We start from the raw sequence: 22,356 nt of genomic DNA on the forward strand, positions 1-22,356 counted from the left end.
CCTATAAAAATTCTCTACAAAAACACTAGAGTAAATGGTTAGTGACCTAAATGCCGAAAATCAATTTTGCTCTAGCTCTATAAGGGTTGCAAGCCACCTATACCAACAATTCTAGTTTCTATGATCTCTAGGCACACACAAAGGCTATGTCACTACTCTTACACTAGTTGAGCTAGTTAACAACTAACAAGAGACTAAACAAACTTCTCAACTAACTAGCAATAGAGCTACACTACTCAAACTAACTCTACAACAACTAAGAAAGCAAGTAATGCAAAGGAGAGGTAGGGTGATTATACCGCACGTGGCAAGAGATGATCAATCACAATATGAATGTCAAATGAGCACCGGGAGACACATGATTTTTTATCACGAGGTTCACGTGCTTGCTGGTATGCTAGTCTCCCAGTTGTGTCGACCATACACTTGGTGGTTCACGAGCTATTGACGGTAGTTACCGACCATTATAAACATCAATATAACCTGAGATAATGCATGAAAATGATTACCGACATAGACTTAGGGGTTTAAACTGACAATTTTCCATGAGTTTTGGTGAATCTATGTTTTCAGCAGGGTTTAATCAGAAAACCAACAAGGGGAACTTAAACGTCAAAGGAAAAATCAGAATTCCGCCGTGAAACCAACTCCAGAATGTTCTAGGGACTCTAGAAGCCACGTCACCGAAGCGGAAGCCGAGAGGCTACCAAGTGGGTGAAAGCTCTAGTTTGGTTTTGGTTAATTGATGAAACCCTAAGTGCTAGCCTAGTGTATAAAAGTGATTATGAGATAGGTAGCACTACTCCAAGTGATGAAGCAATGGTGAAGATCATGATGATGGTGATGGCATGGTGATGATCTAATACTTGAACTTGGAAAAGAAGAAAGAGAAAAACAAAAGGCTCAAGGCAAAGGTATAAATAGTAGGAGCCATTTTGTTTTAGTGATCGAGACACTTAGTGAGTGTGATCACATTTAGGATCGATAGCCATACTATTAAGAGGGGTGAAACTCGTATCGAAATGCAATTATCAAAGTGCCACTAGATGTTCTAACTCATTGCATATGCATTTAGGATCTAGTGGAGTGCTAACACCCTTGAAAACACTTGTGAAAATATACTAACACATGTACACATGGTGATACACTTGGTGGTTGGCACATTTGAGGAAGGGTTAGAAACTTCACCGATGGAGTGTCCGCCCGTAGAGTGCGGACAGTCCGAATGGTGCCACCGATGCACTATACAGAAAAGACAGAGGTCACTATAAGTGATCTGGACGCTGGTCTCGGTAGGATCGACGCGTCCAGTCAGTGGAAGCGTGAAGAAGCATGGCGTCGGTCTTCGACCAGACGCTGGGTCACTTAGTGACCGGACACTGATGAGGGTGCGTCCGGTCCTGCTAACATGGCAGCACACAGAGGAGTACATCGAGTGACCTGGACAGCTGGGTGAGTCCGGTCAGGCATCATGATTTTTCGCTTCTAGATGCTTACTAGAAACGACCATACGCTGAGGTCCAGCGTCCGGATCACTTTGAGCAGCGCGTCTGGTCACTACTTAAATGTACTGATGACCATTGAAATCAGGACGACCAGCATTTGAATCAAGGGACACGTGGCGTGCATCGCACGATCCGGACGCTGAGGGCCAGCGTCCGATCACCCCGTGTTCAGTGCAGTGAGGAGCCCAACGGCTCTATTCGTGGGGGCTCCCTATTTAAGCCCCACTGACTAGCTCAAGCTTACTCTCTTGGCTATTTGCATTGACATAGCAACCTTATGAGCTTAGCCAAAGCCCTTCCCACTCATCTTCATCATTGATTCATCATCTTTGTGAGATTGGGAGAGAATCAAGTGCATTGCTTGAGTGATTGCATCTAGAGGCACTTGGTGTTCATGTTTTTCTTGTGGGATTCGCTTGTTGCTCTTGGTGGTTGTCACCACCTAGACTGGCTTGGAAGCAGCGGAGGAGGATTGGCACGAGTTGATGATTGTTCAGTGGCCATCTCTGGTGATTGTGAGGGGATTTGTACCTCCCCCGACGGAGCACCAAAAGGTAACTCTAGTGGATTGCTCGTGTCATTGAGTTATGTCACTTGTGGGTAGGTTCTTGCGGTGTCCAATTGTGTGGATGAGGTTCATGCAACACCTCTTAGCCTGCCGAACCACCAAGTGTTGGTCGACACAATGGAGACTAGCGTGCCAGAAAGCACGTGAACCTCGGGAGAAAAATTGGTTGTCTCTTGCCATTTGGTATTCTCCCAGTGATTGATTTAGTATTGATCTTGTGATTGGTTCACTCCTCTACACGGCAGTATAATCACTCTACTCACTCATTTATATTCTTGCAAACTAGTTATAGCAAGCTCTTTAGTGTAATTAGAATTGAGAGCTTGCTTTGTTGTTTTAAGTTCATCTAGTGGAGCTCTTTAGTGTAGCAAGTGTGAGAGCTCTTAGTGAGTAGTAACATAGTAAATTATGTGTCTAGTGATCATAGCAACTAGAATTATTGGATAGGTGGCTTGCAACCATTGTAGAGCTAGAGCAAGTTTGCATTTCATTATTTGTCATACTAATCAGGGGCCCACCTGTTAGCCTCGTCGCTATGTCGGTTTTCCACCGCCTCCTAGGATGCATCTAAACCATTGCTTAAGTCGGTTTGATCCAAGGGCTCACGTTGTATCCTCAGTGATATATAATCCAGCCCCCTCCCTCCAGGGAGAATCAAGTCATCAGATCATAAGTTAGGGCTAGACAGAAAACTAGGGTTTCCAGAGATTAGAGATTAGAGCTCCTAGTTCTTCAAGTTTCTAGTATAGATTAGCTAGCAAGGTTCAAGAAGAGTGTGGGACTATTGCTCAGGATTTCGGATCTACCATCTAGAGACTAGGTATAGCCATTGTATCTCTATATTTATGACTTTGTGCTACTTTAATATTATTATATTGCTATTTATTATGTTCTTAGTTTGCTCTAGTTGCATGCTTGATATAGTTATGATTAATGATGAGTTTATGCACATGTTCACAAAGCGCTTAGCTCATTATGCATGTGAGTTAAGTGGTCGACACTATGTAAGCATGGTGCTTAGATATTGTTTGCCTACGGATGCCCTCTGCACTCTGGGTCATAGTGGTAGATCGCGGAATGTGACACTCCCATTGAGTCCTTTGTAGTCCACTCCCTATTTGTAGAGCACGTAGAACGTGATTGCGAAGGTAGACAAGCTCTATTCTTGATCTTCCTTAGTAATATTCCTTATGCATAGATCTAGAGTTAGTTATACTATAGATGAGAGTGTATATATTAGGGTGTACAAAAGACTTAGTAGATAAGTAATGACTTAGGAATCTTTTGCTCTTAACGAATCTCCTGCTTAGCTGTACTACATTTTATGAGTCTCTAATTCTATCTCTGGAATACCACTATTACCTTACACTTATTATTTATTTACCCTTTGACTTACCCCTGCCATAGCATGAGAGTGATTATTATCATAAGTATACACATTTGTCAATATCTCTATGCCAACACCACTCCATAAGCTCCTCCCTATGGTAAAAATATAAATAACGATACCTGATATACTTTCGGGTGAAATGCGACAATGGTATATTATCTGTGCGCTTGCGGATACTTTAATATATATATTTTTCTCTGAAGTTTATAAGTGTCATTAATAATTACCAACCACACATTTCTGACATTATGCTAGGGATGACAACCTAGTAACAAGTGATGCTAAGAAATGCCAACATGAGCTAATTGGCACCACGCCAAGCCCTTCACTAGGGCACCGCAAGAACCTACCCAAAGTGAGGGTAACTCAAAGACACGAGCAATCTAATAGAGTACCTTTTGTCTTTCCTCCGGAGAAAGGTCAAGAACCCCTCACAATCATGATCGGGATGGCAAAAACAATCTCCACCTCGTGCCAATCACCGCAAGCTGCTCTAAGCCATCTAGGTGGCGGCAACCACCAAGAGTAATAAGAAAACAACAGCCACAACGATCCCCAAGTGCCACTAGATACAACCACTCAAGCCAATGCACTTTGGATCACTCCCAATCTCACTATGATGATGAATCAATGATGGAGATGAGTGGGAGGTGTTTGTTTTAGCTCACAAGGATGTATTACTAATGAAAATGTGCAAGAGAGTGAGCTAGAGTCGACGCAAGTCGATCTATTTATAGAGCCCTCTTTTCTCAAAGAGCCGTTAGGCTCACGCAGACATGACCGAATGCACTAAACAGACTCTGGCCAGAGTCGGTCGGCTGATGGACGCCACATGTCCCTCCTTTGAACTTCGCACGTTCATCTCCAACGGTCACTTAACGTTCACGCGCAGGGTTAAGTTGTGACCGGACGCGAAACTCAAACGACTGGACTCACCAGCACCTAGCGTCTGACCCAATCCAGAGAGGGTCTAGAGCGCGTTTTTCATGACTGGACGCGTCCAGTCGTAGGTGACCGAACTTGCCACAGTGTCCAGTCCTATCAGTTGTTCGCCCTAGCACCACCACATCATGACTGGACCCGGTGAACAGTTCCACCAGCGGGTCTGGTCACCTTCGCAAGACAGGGATCGATCGAGGACATAGAGCCGTGCCCTCTTTGGATGCCATGACCGGACGCTGCGGCCAGCGACCGGATGCGCCAAGCGCAGAGTCCGGTCCTACACCACAGAGCCGCACCACCCTAGGGTTAGGCACCAGACTCTGACCCTCAGGGTCCAGTCCCTCCTGACCCGGAGTCCGGTCATCTTGAACTCCACCTTCTCAACTCCAAACATTTCACTCTTGCTTCCAAGTTGCTAACCACAAAGTGTCTCACCATAGTGTGCACGTGTGTTAGCATTTTCCAAAGAATTTTTCAAGGGTTAATTTATTAGCACACTAGGTCCTAATGCATATGCAATTATGACTTCACCTAGTGGCACTTGATAACCGCTTAGCCATGATTTTCCCCTCTTCATAGTACGACTATCTATCCTAAACACACTCACACCCTCTATGGTGTCTTGAGTGCCAAAAAACCTATTTGATACATTTTCCTTGATCAACACTTGGTTTTTGTTTTTCTCTTTCTTCTTTTCCAAGTTGGAGCACTTGATAATCTCTTTTGGTCATCACTACCACCTTGATTACCATCATCTAGCTCCATTGCTTGGATGTACCAACCTAGCTCACATTCACACTTAATGACATAGGTTAGTACTTAATTAGGTTTCATCAATTAGCCAAAACCAAACTAGGGCTTTCACTCGTGGACTCTACTTTTCCTTTGAGACCCAAACTTATACATCCATAATATGCAAGTCTCCAAATTCTCTGAGTCTTGTAGACTCTTCTTCTCTCCAAATGCTCCGAGTCCCTCTACTTTTCCTTTGAGACCCAAACTTATACATCCCTAATATGCAAGTCTCCACATTCTCCGAGTCCCGGGGACTCTACTTTTCTTTTTAAGACCCAAACTTTTGTCTGGTGTTCAACATGTTTGAGATGATTTCCTTCGACATACAAATTGGTACGTTTGAGATGATTTCCTTAGCCACCCAAATTGGTTTGGTCTGTTTCTTCTTGTCTTGCTTGTTGACTTTGTGAGCTACCACTTTGTTGGCTTTCTTGTCGAATAGGAATGGAGTGCTCTTCTTGTCAACTTTGATTGTGTTGGAGAGATGACTTGTTTTCTTCTAGAACCCTTTCTTCTTCTCTCCTCCTTACTCACTTTGCACCCACAGTACTTTGTGGCTTCTTGATGACATGAGTTGCAAGTCACGGTTGATCCCTCACCAAGCTTGTTCACCACCTTGGGATGGTTATATTGTTGAGTTTGGACTTGCTTCTTCTAGCCTTTCATTGTGATAAAGTTCACTACCACGGCTTCTTTGCCGAGTGTCCCAGACTTTGCCGAGTGTTTTTTATCGGATACTCGGTAAAGAGGCTGTTTGCCGAGTGCCAGAGAGAAAGCACTCGGCAAACAACTGGCACTCGGTAAAGAGGTGGTTTGCCGAGTGCCGAGCACTCGACAAACAATAACACTCGGCAAAAAAAAGTTGAATCCGGTAGTGGTTCTCGAAGAGACGACCTATTTCTTGCCTTATAGCACCTTATTTTCCATAGAAATAACTTCATCATTGTATGGTTCTATAACCACACTGTTAACACAACACTTGTCGTCGGAGCTGATCATGACGTCCACGGCCCGGCCCTTGCCCGACCGATCAAATCCATTGTGCATGATGGCGACGAGGCGGCGATGGTGGCGCCCCATGCAGCCAGGATCGCTGGTGTCGACCCTACGTGAGGACGACTCCAGGACCACACAGTGACACAGAGCCGTCTCGTCGTCGTCCGTCGGCACACCGACCCGCCGGACACCGCAGTGGCCCTTGGCGAGCGAGGCAGCGGCGGTGCGCTCGGCACACATGCACGGCATGTGGCGTGGGTGTGGCCTTCTCGTCGCTGTGCTGTGCATCAGTGCATGGATAGATGATGACTTGATGCTGCTGCGCGTCGCGTCGGAGGATGGCCAGCCGCCGGGCGCGGGGCGGCACACGTAACCGCGCACATGGATGGGGCTAGGTAGCTCACCGCACGTTGCATGTCCATAACCTTGACGGGAACCCACGGAGCTTTCGGAGGCTCGATCGCTACCTCACACACATGGTGTGGGTCTGTCACGAAAAAATAACACAGCAGAGGAAGATTAGCTAATTGCGTGCCGGGAGCAGGGTCTCCAGCCCACCATGTAAATTGGGCCCCTATATTTTTCATTTGCAGGCTGGTCTGCAAAATATAGGGACCCAAATTTGCTTCCAACTCCAGCCCAAGACCCTACCGCTCCAGCTCCCAAGCAGGCCCCCGCGCCGCGCACCCGCCGCAGGCGGCTGTGCCGCCAGGACCATTGCCTCCATCGTCCTCGACTCCGCCGAGTCCTCCTTCACGGCCTCCTGTGCACGGCAGGACTGCTGCTCTGACAGCCTCTCCACGGCGTCCGAGGCGTCAGCGCTAGCGGCGGCGTGCGACGACGCGGCGGAGGACGCCATCGTCGTGCGGGGCATCCGCTCCGACCGGCTCCTCTTCGACCCAGGTGCGTCGGCCACCAACTCCATCCTCGAAGAGAAGTCCGCCGCCGCCGCCGCCTCGGCCTCGGCGGGCCCGCGCCCCCTCGACCTCCGTTCTCCGTGGCGGCGTGAAGGTCATCCGCCATCTGCCCTCGCCCCTCCCGTCATCGGTGCTGTTCTTGGCTGGCGGCATTTCTTGGCTGGCGGCAGCAGTAGCAGCACATTATGGAGTCGCCCCAGCCCCCAGCCCCTGCTTCACAGTGAGTCAGTGTGAGTGCTTGATTTCTTTGTTGTTTACTTGGATCTTGATTGAAATCAAAAGAAAGGGAATACGCAGAAAGTTTAGTGATGAAGTATAGGCAGAGCTAGCAGATCACTTTATGCAAAAAATTTCATGGACACATTGCCTTCGATGCTCTAATATGATGGACATGTTATATGAAAACTAGTGTATCTGTTTGATTCCTGTAGAGAAGAGAGGATGGCAATCATGCCATGTACCTGTTTCATTCATCGTTTCTAGCATTACATCATGTTTTCTCACATGTATGCTTTATTTGTTTGCTGAGTAGAGCAAGCTCTTTTGGTTTTGATCCAGAAATTGGCCTGAACAAACAGAGCTTGCAAACATCTGCTAATCTTATTCTTTCCTCTAAACTGTACTGCTTGTTGCCGTCTAGGTCCTTTTCTTCTTCATGTTTGCAAACAGAGCTTTAACTATACTACTTAGTTGACAGCCTTGATCCCATTCTTTGTCTAAAAATGTGGATAACATCATTATATCCCTGACATTTTCCCTTTTTTTGTTGCTATGGCAGATGTCAAGGTTTGGAACTAGAGTTCGTCGACGGTGGGATGAAGAGGACGAATCTGATGTTGACGACCTCTTCATCATTGCTGGTCTTCTTGAGGGCTCCAAGAGAAACAAGCGCAAGAAAAAGTTTCGTGGGTCGTTGCTGGGTCGCCGCAAAGTGCCACGGGACATTTCGGGAGGTCACAATCGCATCTACCTGGACTACTTCGTGGACCAGTGTGTATACAGTGAGAGACATTTCAGAAGGAGGTTTCGGATGTCCAGGTCGCTCTTTCTGCGGATAGTGGATGCAGTGAAGTCTCATGATGACTATTTCCGTCAGAAGCCCGATGCCATCGGAACTCTTGGCGCCTCTCCCATACAGAAGGTTGTTGCCGCCGTTCGGATGCTTGCCTACGGTATTTCGGCCGACTTTTTGGATGAGTATGTGAGGATGGGAGAGAGCACCATCATTGAGTGTCTGAAGCATTTTGTGAAGGCTGTCGTCGATGTCTTTGGTGAAGAATACTTGAGGGCCCCCAATGCCCAGGACACAGCCAAGCTGTTGGCAATTAATAGTGCAAGAGGGTTCCCAGGTATGCTTGGTTCCGTTGATTGCATGCATTGGAAATGGGACAAGTGCCCAGTAGGTTGGAGAGGAGCATATGAAGGGAAAGAAGATGGGCCGACCATGATCCTTGAGGCCGTTGCATCACAAGATCTATGGATTTGGCATGCATTCTTCGGCCTTCCAGGTTCACTAAATGATATCAACGTTTTGCGCCGCTCTCCACTCTTCCAAAGTCTGACTTCTGGGACGGCGCCACAAGTGGAATACATGGTCAATGGAAACAAGTACACAATGGGGTACTATCTTGCCGATGGGATATACCCAGCCTGGGCAACGTTTGTCAAAGCTTTTCAAAGACCACAGGGCAACAAGAAAATCCACTTCACAATGGCTCAAGAAGCAGCGAGGAAAGATGTCGAAAGAGCGTTTGGGGTACTCCAAGCTCGATTTGCAATAGTGCGGGGTCCTGCAAGAATGTGGCACAAGGAAGATCTATGGTACATAATGCAAGCTTGTGTAATCTTGCACAACATGATAATTGAGGATGAGCGAGATGAGGAAGATGACTTTAACTACCATCAGGAGGGTATCCCTGTGTTGCAACCTGTGGACTACCAACGCCGTAATCCTCTTGTGCTAGAGGACTTCCTGAAGATACACGACGAGATTGAGGATAGGTCTTCACATGAGCGACTTCGTGATGACCTTGTAGAGCACTTGTGGGCAATTCATAGTTCTAGGTAGTTAGCTGAAATTGTAGAATATATCCACCTATGTGAATTGCACAAGTGTGAATTGTAGAATATATCCACCTATCCATTTTCTCCTGTTCAGTTTGTTTATTTCTGATAATGCAGCTCTGTGCTAGTCTGTTTATTTATTTCTGATAATGCATTAAAATTGAGCCATGGCATGAATCTACAGTGTGATTATGGAGTGTTCTGTTGTCCAGCTTTCTGATAATACAGTTTCACGGGGCGTTGCCGGGTCGCCGCAAAGCGCCACGGGACATTCATAGTTCTAGGTAGTTAGACTAAATTATGTAATATGGAGTGACATTTGGCAATGTCCTTCAAATATCTGGAAAATTATGTAATATGTAGTTTCATATTGTGTTACCATTCATACTTGTATGAAAGAATTATGTCTGTAGTTTCTGGAACTTATTACTGCACGTGTGCTTCTTTTCTGGAACTTATTACTGCAAGTGTACTGTTTAGATAAGCAGCTGCTAATCTCTGAACATGTAATCTGTACTCAAGCTTCTTGACTCATGTAATTTGTGTTTGGTTTCTTGAGAGATTGGCTATCACTCTTGATATGAATTGCAGAAACTGATGAATACTGACCATGTTCTTGTGCCATACTGACTGTATCACTTGGATAGTGCCATACTGATGAGAAGCTGTTATTTCTGAGATGGAATTGGTGTCGAAGACTAATGCATTCTGTGGAGATGAGAAGCTGTTATTTCTGTTGCCGTAGCAAGTAGCAACTAATAAATGGCTATGCTTCTGGACATCTAACGTCTGTTGCTTTCACTGGATGAAACAACAGTGCTCGTGCTCATTTTCTTAAAGAAGTGGTAGTTATAAACTGACTTGGCAGCCTGTAGCACATGTCCACATATCACAAATATGAGTATTTCAAGTACATAAAAAGTAGTTACCTGAAGCTCTGATCAGATATTTGGATATATCAGTGATACAGTAGTAGCGTCTGAAAGCAAAAAAAAAAGAACATATGTTCCAGAGCCTTGGCGCATCGTCACGGTATGCATGATGGATTATCAAATGTGTACAGAACTACAAATATGTTATGTATGCATGTGAGAAATAAAAAAATTCAAACTTAAGCTTATTGAGTTCAAAGACTACTAGAAAAATAAAATACTTAACAAAAGAGTGAGTAAAAATCAATATAAAAAAGGTCCAGAAAAATAAAAAAATAACCAAAGAAAGAAAATATCAGAAAAGAAAATCCAACATCTGTAATTCTAAAAACCCTGCTTTGAAATTAAAAAAGAAAACACGAGAGCAGAATTTCACATAGAAAATAGAGAAATTAACATGCATGCGCATGGCTGAACATATTACACATTCATGAAATATTTATAAGTGAACTAGAATCATTGATTCAACACTGACCATCCAAGTAAAAACAGCACACACCAGACTTCGCTCAATCCCACTAACAGAAACAAATCCCACTAACAGAAACCAAATCTTTGAAGGAACTAACATTTCCTGATTGCAGTGCATATAGCATCTCTGATAACACATATAGCATCTCTGATAGCATAGCATATACTGAACAATACTGATTGCAGTGCCATTGATAATGATAACAGTAGCATAAGAAAACTACCACTACCAGATATAAGTGACTCCACTCTCACCAAACCTACACTCCACTCTCACCACTAGCTGTCTCGCCTACACTAGCACTCATCGCCTTCACAATCTTCGCTCTCTTCGCCTTCACGTATGCCCTTTGATCATCGTCCATGGTGGTCAAATCACAAAACATAATTTTTTGTTCCTGCTCCCACTGCAGCCGCTCCTCCTCCATCTGAAGCCTGCGTTGCTCAAGCATCATATCCTTCTCCCACCTTTCTTTCTTCATCATATGTTCCTCGGTCTTCATTACCAACAAATTTTGCATCATATCCTTGTACTCGTCATCTCCTTCATTTTTTTTCAGCTTGTCTTTGGATTGCTTTCTACCCGGAGGTCGGGCTTTCTTGGCAGAAGGGATTGAGGAGCTTTCTTGGCCTTGGGCGGTTGACTCATCGTCCTCTTGTTCACTTCCTACCGGGAAGTTGAGCTCTCTGGACTTGGCCGGCTTCTTGTTGCCTTCAAGCGTTGATTCGAACTTCTGAGTGTGCCTCAACGTGAGCCAACAATGTTCGAATTGACAATTTTTGCCGTTCGCTTTTCTGGCATACCTTGCTTGGGCTTCCAGCAGCTGCAGCAAAGATCAAGTGCATGATTAGATATATAGCAATGACAAGATATGGGATGAACCAAGTGCAAGATCAATTACATGCTCTTGGTATGGAATGCCGCTTGGATGACGACGCTCGACCTCCTCGTAGTAGCCTTGGAATTTCATGCACTCCTTTAGTATGATCCCAAAGCGATGCTCGAGTGAATTGGGAGTCCTATCGGACTCAAAGTCCCTGTTCCTGTGGAAATCATTTGCGATCCTCTCCCAATAAGTTTTTCCTGGCTGCTGATTCCCTATGATAGGGTCATTGCTGATATGAATCCAAGATTTGCAAAGTTGGATATCTTCAAGATTAGTGTAGTTGCTGCCTCGCTTGGATTTGCCGCCAGTACTTGGAGTGGCATCCTGCTGCCTCAACAATTCCAAATCATCATCCACTTCCTGTGTCAATATATTTGTGAAATATCCACTTCCTGCTGCACTTGAAGCCCTTGGTTGCTGCAAAGAAATATACAGAAATATGAGTGTTGATTCAGATTCAGCTATTAGAACAATCTTAAGAGCGTAGAACTGCAAGGCTTGTTACGTTAGGAGAAAAGAAAAGACGCGATAGGTTTGGTTTAGCCCGTGAAAGCACAGCGGTACGGTTCAGGTTCAGCTCAGCTCCATCGACCACCACAGGGACATGGCGATGGTCCGCCGCCGACACGCCTGCCTGAACAGAACTGAACTAGTGCTGTGTGTTCGTGTTCGCTCTACCTGCTGGAAAGCTACGACTACGGTGCACCGCTGTGCCTGTGGCCCGACCTGCTTAAAGCAGTTGCAGCGTGTCCCTGCAGCCTGTTTAGACGTGACAAAGGCGATCTCACAAGGATGGCCCGGTGTAGCGGCACCAATAAAACTTGTGCCTGACATTACATCGTCACAGCGAGGCACATGCATGTTGTCAAAGACAAGAGTAGAAAGCGAGCCAGATTATATAATAAAATAAACAAAGTCATACTATTATTAAAGATTAATTAAAGTAACACCAGCTCATCGATTAAGATTTCATACTGATCGAGTATTGTCAAAGGGAGATGGATGGATCGATCGATCCTGCTGGGCTCTGCAAAGGCGACGGAAGGAATCGAAAGGAGGAAGAGAGGAACACGCGATCAGGCCGGCCTTGCCTTCCTGAGTCCTGATCAAGCGGAACCAAAGGCAAAGCAAAGCAGCGAGCGAAAGGGCTCCCATGTCCTTATCAACCAAGGCTTCAAGCTTTTGCTCGCCGCGCCGCAGAAAGGAGATGGATGGATCGATCGATCCCCGGCCAAGTGCATGCTGCGGCGTCTGCGGCTGGCCTTTGCATCATTCACAGGGCAGGGCAGGGCAGCGCGTCTGTATTGCAGTGCGCCACGATGCGTCTGTGGGAGAACTAGCTAACCAGTTCAAGCCCTACTACCTTTATGTATAGCAACCTGTTTTACAAGAATGCCCTAATTACCTTTATGTATAGCAACCTGTTTTACAAGAATGCCCTAATTACCTTAACTGAACCAAGTAAAATGGCATACAATTGCACATGACTATGATGAAGGCAAGTATGTAATAGATTGCAAAGAAACTTCAGAAGCCCAAAGTTCAAACTTGTGATACTTATACTGAAACTCATCACAATGGCATACAAGCAACAAGCCACAACATCTAGTGTCTAGAGGTAAACTCAACTATTTAATTCACAATAAATGCCTAAACACCATGATGGAACTCTAGTGCCAGAGTACTCCTCCTATGACAGTGGAGTATTAAATTGGAACCCTCTGTAGCATTGCAAATGTGCAGATCCCCAAGATCAGACATAATGAAAATCCAAGATTATGCAGTAGAGGCAGCTCTTAGGTAAAGATTATCATATCTGAATCTAGTGCAGCTACAGCTTTGCATCTGAATCAAAAAGAATATACAACTGCTACTGCTATAAACCAGGTGGGTTTATGTTTAACCCTAGAAAAGAAAGGCTAAACTAGGACTTGTTGGATTGTTGATATGTCAACTACTATGTGTTCAGATTAGATACCCAAGACAAATTGGCTATCAATATTGACGCAAGCTCTCTTGGGAATGAATCAGAACTTCAGAAGGCTCTCTTGGGAATGAAATTAGCACAACTCACCGAGTAGTCAGGCGTCCAATGGTTGGGGCTGAAGTCGTCGCCGGCAACCTCATAGACGTGTGCTGGTGATGTTGTGGTGCTGCCGGCGTCCCAGGTGGCGGCGTGAGGCTCCGTGAAGGTCAACGCGCGAGGGCCGAGTAGAGGCTGGTCGTTGGGGAACCGGCGAGGTAAGCCGCTGCCGCCACTGCCGGGAGAAGGCATCCTGCCGCTGTCCGCCGCCGGGAGAAGGGCCTTCTTGTCGACGAGGCAGGTTGGCAGTGAGGGGAATCGAGGCAGATTGGCGATGAGGAGCGACGAAGGAACGACGTTTCGTGGCAGCAGCCGGACGGGGAGGCAGCGCGCCTCCGGAGAAACCCGGCGCCGCCATTTGCGGCTCCCCGCGCTGCCACAAGCCCACGCGATGCCCGCGCGACGCGCGAGCGTGGCTGCAGCCCCGCGACAGGCTCCACGCGGCGCGGTGCTCCTGGGGTGGACGGGGGCGCTCGCGATGCCGTGCCGAGGTAGAGTCCGGGAGGGGAGGAGGCTCGCGGCTCGCGGCAGGAGCAGCACGGCGGCTCCCGAGCGGCGGCGGGGAAGACGATTCGGGGGAGGAATAGGAGGGCCTGTTTTCTAGGGGACCCGAAACTAAATTTTGACAGCTCTCCTAAAATGGGAGCCCAAGTAGGAGCTGCATTGGAGTGGATTTTTTTGGATCAAGTCCCTAAATTTGGAATAGGGACATGTTTAGGAAGGTGGGCTGGAGTTGCTCTCAGCGAGGGGTTAAAATCAGACCGTGAACGAATGGCCACGTGGCAGAGTCAATGCGGCGGTGGAATGGGTCAGCGTGGGGACCGGGGGCACAGCGCGCCGGCACAGTGGGCCACTCGCGCTCACGTGTTCCGCGGGCCCAGAATTAAGGGTCGGCGCCCAAACTTGGGATGCAAGGGAAGGGGGTACCCTCAATCAATGCGCTAATCTAATCCCAACAAGACTTGCCTACGTACGTGCTACTGCCTACTACTTTTGGATTGTAGGATTTTTACAGGATTTTTGAAGGGTGCCATTCCTAAGAAAAGGGAGCATGTGGGTGTGTTTGGGACAAGGGAAAGGAGATTTTCGTTCCGGAGGAAAGGAAACGAGCAACGTGCATTTCACAGCAAAAAAAAAAAGCATCCTGTTAGAACTAATGGAAATCATGCTGGCCCCGTTCGCGTGTTCTTAAATCCGGCTTGATCCGCTTCTTTTTTTATTCGGAACAGTGTTTTTCTCTCACAAATTCTTCTAACATTCCTCAAAACCATCAAAATTCCTCCAGAATTCCTCCCAGCGAACAGGCCCGCTAGCGCTTATCACGGCTGCATGCGCCCTTGTACTAGTGAGAGCGGACAAAAGAAGATAAGAACATCCAGGAGAGAGAATGGATGTAGTTAATGAGTAGAGAGTACAGCTGCTAAAGTAAAAGATGGATGTAGTTAATGAATTAAATAATAATATGCGAGACAACCTATGTGTCCTGAATAATCACTTTAGAATGCAACAATTGTTAGAACTAATTTATTGTTTAGGGACATGAGATGATTCAACCATATTCCTACTATCAAAATAGCTCAAATTATCAATTCCTGTGTTTTAGAATCTTGTAGTTTTTTACTTTTCACTCCACTCTATTCCTGCGGCTATTCCTCCGTTTTGTATTCCTTTGTTTCAAACAGACCTTAATTTTTTTACCGTAAAACGCAGGGACCTGTTGGCTTGTCTTATAATCCGTACTTTTCAACTTGTTTTTTTTTTCAGCAGGCTCAGTGTTTTTCTCTCGCAACAAATCAGCCGGAACAGTGTTTCGGCTTGTTTTTTTCAGCGAAGCGAACGGGGTGAAAGAAACCTGAGGTCCTGACTCCTGAGCGATGGCAATGCATGGGCTGATGCGCAGAAGCCTGGCGCTGGCGGTAGATGAGAATGAGATGCTGAGATGCATGCAGGACAGCAGGAGGGAGAGGGACCGGACCATCCTTTGCTAAAGCTGGAAGACCACGAGCTGGGTTGCATTCGAGCCCGCCATTACTCGTAGCTTCTTTGCTTGCTTTCCTTTTTTTCTTTTTCTTTTGCTGGCAAATTTGCTCGTAGCTTTGGAACGCGTTTCTTTAGTGATGATGCGGTCACATGAAGCAATCTGCTAGTAGTATCATCACTCCGTCAGCACCGTCACCTGACCAAGTTGCATTGCACGTGCGAGACACTGCCAGCAGATCATGAGCATCCACCTCGGGACCAACGGCGATCTTTGATGGGCTCTATGACATGCTGCTGCTGAACCTGAGCGTCTGGACTGAAATCCGTCTCTGGACTGGACGGGCATTGGCGATCGAACACGAAGCCTGCAAGGTGATCCAGCCAAACTCTCAAATCAGCCCCGTGCTATCATCAACATGATGAAGATGGACATTGGCGGGAAACGCTTGCTGGGCCCAACCAACTGATGGTCTACCTGCCGCACGGGCTACAATACCCCTGCAGGACTTGAACGGGCCAGGCCCATGGATCGGACTGTGCGCCCTATCCTTTGGGTCTGGTTCCATTCACTACCAGAAAAATGATTTTTTTCTTGGTGGCCACGAATTTCCTTGAGAGACCAAATCAAACCGGCAAGTAATATATGTTTCCATGGCGGTGATAGTAATAATCCACAAAAAAACTGTATATTCCTTGACGGGTGGTGAAAACATCTAAGAAAATTGCGCTTTTTCTTGACCGTTTCACTAGGCCTGCAAGGAAATTGGACATTTTCCTGTTTGTTTCGCTAGTCCCCTGTGGAAATTTGACATTTCCTTGAGGGTTTTCAAGTTACCTTGGCGATTGGCACCCAGGAAAAAAATCCATAAGTATTCAAATTTAAATATGACATGCTCATTACACTTACACACACACACACACACACACACACACACACACACACACACACACACACACACACATATATATATATATATATATATATAGAACTACTATCCTGTAGCTGGCTACAAAATAACTTATTCTGTAGCCACTTTGAGTTACGATAATTACTATGTTAATTTACGAGATTATAGTAACTCCTTACTAAGTGGTTTAATATAACGTTATGGTAAATATCCCCCGTGTGTTATAGTAACCCAACTATCGTAAATATATATTGCCATTACGGTAAATTAGTATATAAAATTATGGTAAATGGAGGTGGCTACAGAATAACTTATTCTGTAGCCGGCTACAGGATAGCCTCTCCCTATATATATATATATATATATATATATATATATATATATATATATATAGAACTACTATCCTGTAGCTGGCTACAGAATAACTTATTCTGTAGCCACCTTGAGTTATGATAATTACTATATTAATTTACGAGATTATAGTAACTCCTTACTAAGTGGTTTAATATAACGTTATGGTAAATATCCCCATGTGTTATAGTAACCCAACTATCGTAAATATGTATTGATATTATGGTAAATTAGTATATAAAATTATAGTAAATGGAGGTGGCTACAGAATAACTTATTTTGTAGTCGGCTACTGAATATCCCTATATATATATATATATATATATATATATATATATATATATATATATATATATATATATATATATATATATATATATATATATATATATAGAACTACTACCCTATAGCCAGCTACAAAATAACTTATTCTGTAGCCACTTTGAGTTACGATAATTACTATGTTAATTTACGAGATTATAGTAACTCCTTACTAAGTGGTTTACTATAACGTTATTGTAAATATCCCCATGTGTTATAGTAACCCAACTATCATAAATATATATTGACATTATCGTAAAATAGTATATAAAATTATCATAAATGGAGGTGGCTACAGAATAACTTATTTTGTAGCCGGCTACTGAATATACTCTCCTATATATATATATATATATATATATATATATATATATATATATATATATATATGTGTGTGTGTGTGTGTGTGTGTGTGTGTGTGTGTGTGTGTGTGTGTGTGTAAGTGTTTGTGTCATGTTAAGGTTTAGTGTTTATGTCTTGTTATGTTCACTAACACACAAATGGCATTTAAACTTGTTAACTTCCTATATCACATAGAAGCATATATGGCATACTTGTTTTAGCTTAATAAACATATAATCTGACATATATATATCTTTTAGTGTCTATGTATCTCTAAGGTAAGTGTTTATGCATGTCTTGTTAAGTTCACTAACACATACATGACATTTAAACCTTGTTCGCTTAAACACATATGATACTTAAACCTATTCACTTAAACACAGCAGACATATATGACACCTAAACTTGTTGTGTTCACTTAAACATATACGAAACCTAATTAAACTTGTTCATTTAAGTATACATGACATGTTTGCTACATTTAATTAAACATATATGAAACTCAAATGTTTTTATATTTTAGAATCTAGTTTTCATAATGGATTAAAACATCTTAAATTGGCGGAAGAAGTTTGAAAGTGGTAAATATTTCATTCCTCTTATGTGTATAAATCTTGTTAATTATATGCATTTACATATATATAGCACTTTGTTTAGTCTGGTTAAATTATTTGTATGCTCAATAATGAATGGATATAATTCTATATGTAATAAAAATGTGTAAACAAACATTTATAAATGATTTGTATGCCTTATAGTTTATTCTATTATCTTATGTAAAAACAAATATTATGTTAATAGGCATTATAAAAAGTCACAAGTAGCAGATATTAAAAAACAAACACTAAGATTATTATAGCCCAAATATGGTCTTGGGCTAGAAATATGCTTTAGGCAGTGATGTCGATCCAACGACCGAGCTTATGCCTACCTAAGCTAAACTCAGTATTAGGCTTGATCGACACGATCAAATAAAACTTTAAGATTTGAAATTTCAAACCACAGTGTCTAGTCGTAAATACATGCTGAGGCATAGAAATTAGTGTGTTCAGTCGTAAATACTTGTCTCCGGGCATAGAAAACACTATGTCATAAATACCTTCATCATCGGCATGCATAGATATACAAAAGATGTGCTCTTCTTTCGGAAAAGATTGAAATTTGAATCATCGACAGTTGGTGTGGTCTTGTTCAGTACAACTGTGATAAAAGAAATGGTGTTGCAATAGTATAAAAATCAATGACCATGGTTGTATAGAAACACAAAGTTGGCACCACTGGTTGTCTAGACCAAATTAAAGAGATGTGCTTGCTTTGGGTACATAGACTTACACCATGAGAGGTGCATATATAGTACAATTTAGTTATTTTTCATTTTTAGGGGGCATGTGCACCCCCTAAGCACAATGTAGCTTCGCCCCAACTGATGACAACTGAGGGGGAGGAGTAGGGGGAGAGCCCTACTAGACGACACTCTCTACCAAACCTATACATTTCTTACGTCCCACGAGAAGATCCATTATTATGGCATCAAGACAATAAATATCAGCCTTGTATGTGATTACTCCATCCAACAACTCTGGTGCTATATATCTATTGTAGATAAAAAAAAGATGTAAACCAAAATGTTGGATTTCTAGAGGACTTAGAAGCCTACAATGTTCCACCTATCTATTTAGTAATAGCATGAATTTTTGATCTTCTTGAAACCACCTTGATAGACCAAAGTCCACGATTTTTGGCACAATCTAATGATTTAATAGTATATTTTGCGGTTAAGATCCCTATGAATAATATGGTGCACATGGTGTAGATATTCTACGCCCTCACAAATACCCTTTATTATCTATTATCGTGTGTTCTATTGGAACCTGCAAGATTTGTCTATGGAAAATATGCAATTGTCAATTAATTTAAGAAAACAAGAGAGCAAAGAAGTTAGGGTATACATATGGTTGATCATACCCTTAATATACTTGTGGAGGCTCCCATTAGGCAGGTACTTGGAGCAAATCAGCAATTGTTGATTTGTGTCAATCTTTTGTGCATCGTGGGCATCTAGAAACCCCAATATATTTTGGTGCCTGGCTTCTTCCATACACCTAATCGCATTATTAAAATCCCTCTGTTGAATCTGATAGTGTTTGTCATTGAATCTGATAATGTTCGTTGTCATTAATTTCTGAACTGTCAAAAAGCTTCTTTACAGCAACAATCTCGTAAAGCCCTTCTCTGCAGATGATATCGCTGATTACTTATGATGATCAGGTAATTTCAAAGCGGAGGCAGCTAAAGACTATTACATTCACTTATTAGCAGTGGCAGTGACAGGGGGTACAGGGTGCGAGAGGGGGGGGGCAATTGCCCCCGCCCCTCCAAAAAGGAAAATCATATTTCTAGCTTTACCACTAGTTATTAGTTATCACCTTGTATACTGTCGCATATCCTAGGGCTCTAGACATCGTGTTTTACACCTGAAAAATCTGGCAAAACTAACTAAATTTAGTTGTCACTGGTGATAGATTAATGTGGCTACATCTATATATGGACCCCATGTCAAAATTGGTGTGACTTGGTGTGATACTTAAAGTAGACTAATGTGGCTACAATACACATGGACCACACGTCAAAACCGACTCTATAAGTCTACAACTAAACCTTGCATCCACATTTAAATTTTTTTGTTGAAATTAACTTTTGAATATGACTTGGGACTAAATCAACATGAGAGTCCTACATTAAAAGTCAAATTTTAGAGTAAAAAAATCAATTGGCATAATATATATCTGCAACATGTGGTACACCTAATCCGATTCAACCCACTAAACCTATAAACCTACATCACATAATGAACCTAGGATAAACCTACATAATCTACAAAATAACTAGGATAAGCATGTTTAACCAATATATGAACCCACTAAGGCTCGGTCTATCAAAATTTTCTAGGATTATCAACACAATTACACCTATTAGAAGGATGTCCACTCAAGAACCCATCTCACTAGACATGTTTGAACTCAGCTCACTAAGGGCAGTCCCAATAAATCCCCAATCATGGAGATCACAATCTTCTAGGCCGAGCAAAACTTCTGAAGCCTCCTGCATGGGGTTCCACCCTCCTTTTCGCATCCAAATAAAATCTCATTAAAGTCCCTACTACAAATTAAAGCCATGAGACGTCATATTCCTCCTTCAGATTACAAAGATTTCCCAAGGTAATAAATAGCGTATAGCGGGTAGGTAGCGGATTGGCGTCGAGGTAGCGGATTGCGGATAGTGGGTGATATTCACTACTACAGAAAGTCAATTCACCGCTGGGACCTTCACCAATGATTTTGAGATAACCGACAATGATACGTATCACCGCCGGCTTATGACCTATGGACCCCTCCTAGCTGAATAACCGACGGTGATGAAGGCTTTCACCGTCAGGTGGACATATGATCCGGCGGTGAACAAAATGCCGGGCATCTCCACCGTATCATACGTCGAACCGGCTGTGCAACGCTTACCACCGCCGGTCGTTGATCCAATGCATGATGCGCGAACAACACGTCCGAGATAACAAATTTTCCCCGCCTGTGCCAGGATTGATGGGCCCTACACCGTAAGATCCGGCGGTGACGCTTACGTAACACCGTTGGTTCATCGTATGGTCCGGTGGTGGAAATCACAATAATTGAAGACGTCTTCCCACCCTTTCATGTCGGCGGTGATAAGAAAGTTTTACCGCCATTTTGTTCGGGCACTGAATACCATAATCTATGATCCGACGGAAAAACTTAGAATCACCACTGGCTGTCCAATTAACCCGACGGTGATAAAGGGCTGCAAGAGCAATGAAAACCCCATTTCCCTTCTCTTCTTCTTCACTCCCTATTTCCCTCCTCTTCTTCTTCATTCGGTTAACTTTTCTTCAGCCGTGGCTCCTCCCACCATTTTTGGGGACCGCCAAGCTAGTGAAGTTGTTGATTTTCGAAGGATGTTCTATATTGGATGGTATGTAATTAACAACTCTTTTTGTGTAGCTACCTTAGTTTGATCATGTGGTTAAATTGTGACAAAAAATCATCCTTCTTCATTTTAGAGTGCTTCTCTTGATTTTGGAGGTGGCTTCTCTGATTCTTGATTGTTGTGCGCATACCAAATTACCCTACAGTTAGTATGTATCCTATAGTTTTGATTGTATTAAATTGAATGACACATTAGTTAGTTCAACCTATGTCGATTAGTAAAGTTGCATTGTGTTAATCACAGATGGATCGTGTGGATGGATGTACTTGCTGCCCTATTCGTGGAAGGCATTGACTCTTTTGTGAATGCGACCCCTGTGGTTAAATTGTGATAAAAAATCACCCTTCTTCCTAAGGGAGTGCTTATTGATTTCTTCTGATTGATGATTGTTGCGTGCACACCAGATTACCCTACAGTACGGTCAGATTGTATCCTCTAGTTTGCTTGTATTAAATTGAATGACTATAGTTGACCTATGTCACTAAAATTGTGTTATTCATAGATGGATCGTGGGTGGATGTACTTGGAAACTATGAGTTCTCCATTCGTGGAAGGCATTGACACTTTTGTGAAAGCCACCAAGGCGTATGTAGGAAATAATGTTGCGAGTAGCAAAGGATGCATACACTGCCCATGTGTTGATTGCAAGAATGAAAAGGCATTTAGGATCTGCGATGTTGAGCAGATATGATATCATCTGCTAACTAGGGGTTTCATGAAAAACTATAAGGTTTCGAACATGCATGGTGAGGAGGGTGGCAACTTACCTGAGGAAATTGTCCAAGGACCATTGCTAGAGACTACAACGAATGAAACCTTACAGCAAATCGTCCATGAAACAGTTGATGAAACCGTGCAGGAAACTGTCCATGAACCAGTGAGTGAAA

General features: G+C 43.6%; 2 protein-coding genes across 2 annotated transcripts; one reads left to right on the top strand and one right to left on the bottom strand.

Moving 5' to 3' along the window:
- The first annotated feature begins 7,930 nt into the window (after nt 1–7,930).
- Nucleotides 7,931–9,306, top strand: LOC136472822 (protein ALP1-like). The gene has a single exon (XM_066470526.1). It carries the CDS (start codon nt 8,144–8,146, stop codon nt 9,179–9,181), a length of 1,038 nt encoding a protein of 345 aa, XP_066326623.1. The 5' UTR covers nt 7,931–8,143; the 3' UTR covers nt 9,182–9,306.
- A 1,534-nt stretch (nt 9,307–10,840) lies between these two features.
- On the bottom strand, nt 10,841–22,260 carry LOC136469509 (uncharacterized). The gene is made up of 4 exons (XM_066467677.1): nt 22,237–22,260; nt 13,542–14,150; nt 11,483–11,884; nt 10,841–11,404 (listed from the first exon to the last, which is right to left on the bottom strand). Exons 1-4 carry the CDS (start codon nt 22,258–22,260, stop codon nt 10,841–10,843), a joined length of 1,599 nt encoding a protein of 532 aa, XP_066323774.1.
- Between the last annotated feature and the right edge of the window lie 96 nt (nt 22,261–22,356).

Source organism: Miscanthus floridulus, chromosome 8, assembly GCF_019320115.1.
Source record: "Miscanthus floridulus cultivar M001 chromosome 8, ASM1932011v1, whole genome shotgun sequence".
In the NCBI taxonomy this organism is placed as follows: domain Eukaryota; kingdom Viridiplantae; phylum Streptophyta; class Magnoliopsida; order Poales; family Poaceae; genus Miscanthus; species Miscanthus floridulus.

Excerpts from the sequence above, each read along its gene's own strand:
- LOC136472822 (XM_066470526.1), top strand. The coding sequence starts at position 8,144 with ATGTCCAGGTCGCTCTTTCTGCGGATAGTGGATGCAGTGAAGTCTCAT.
- LOC136469509 (XM_066467677.1), bottom strand. The coding sequence starts at position 22,260 with ATGGTCCTTGGACAATTTCCTCAG. Across the intron at positions 14,151-22,236 it reads TCCTTGGACAATTTCCTCAG|AAAACAGGCCCTCCTATTCC; the intron begins GTAAGTTGCCAC and ends CGGGTCCCCTAG. Across the intron at positions 11,885-13,541 it reads ATTGGACGCCTGACTACTCG|CAACCAAGGGCTTCAAGTGC; the intron begins GTGAGTTGTGCT and ends ATTTCTTTGCAG.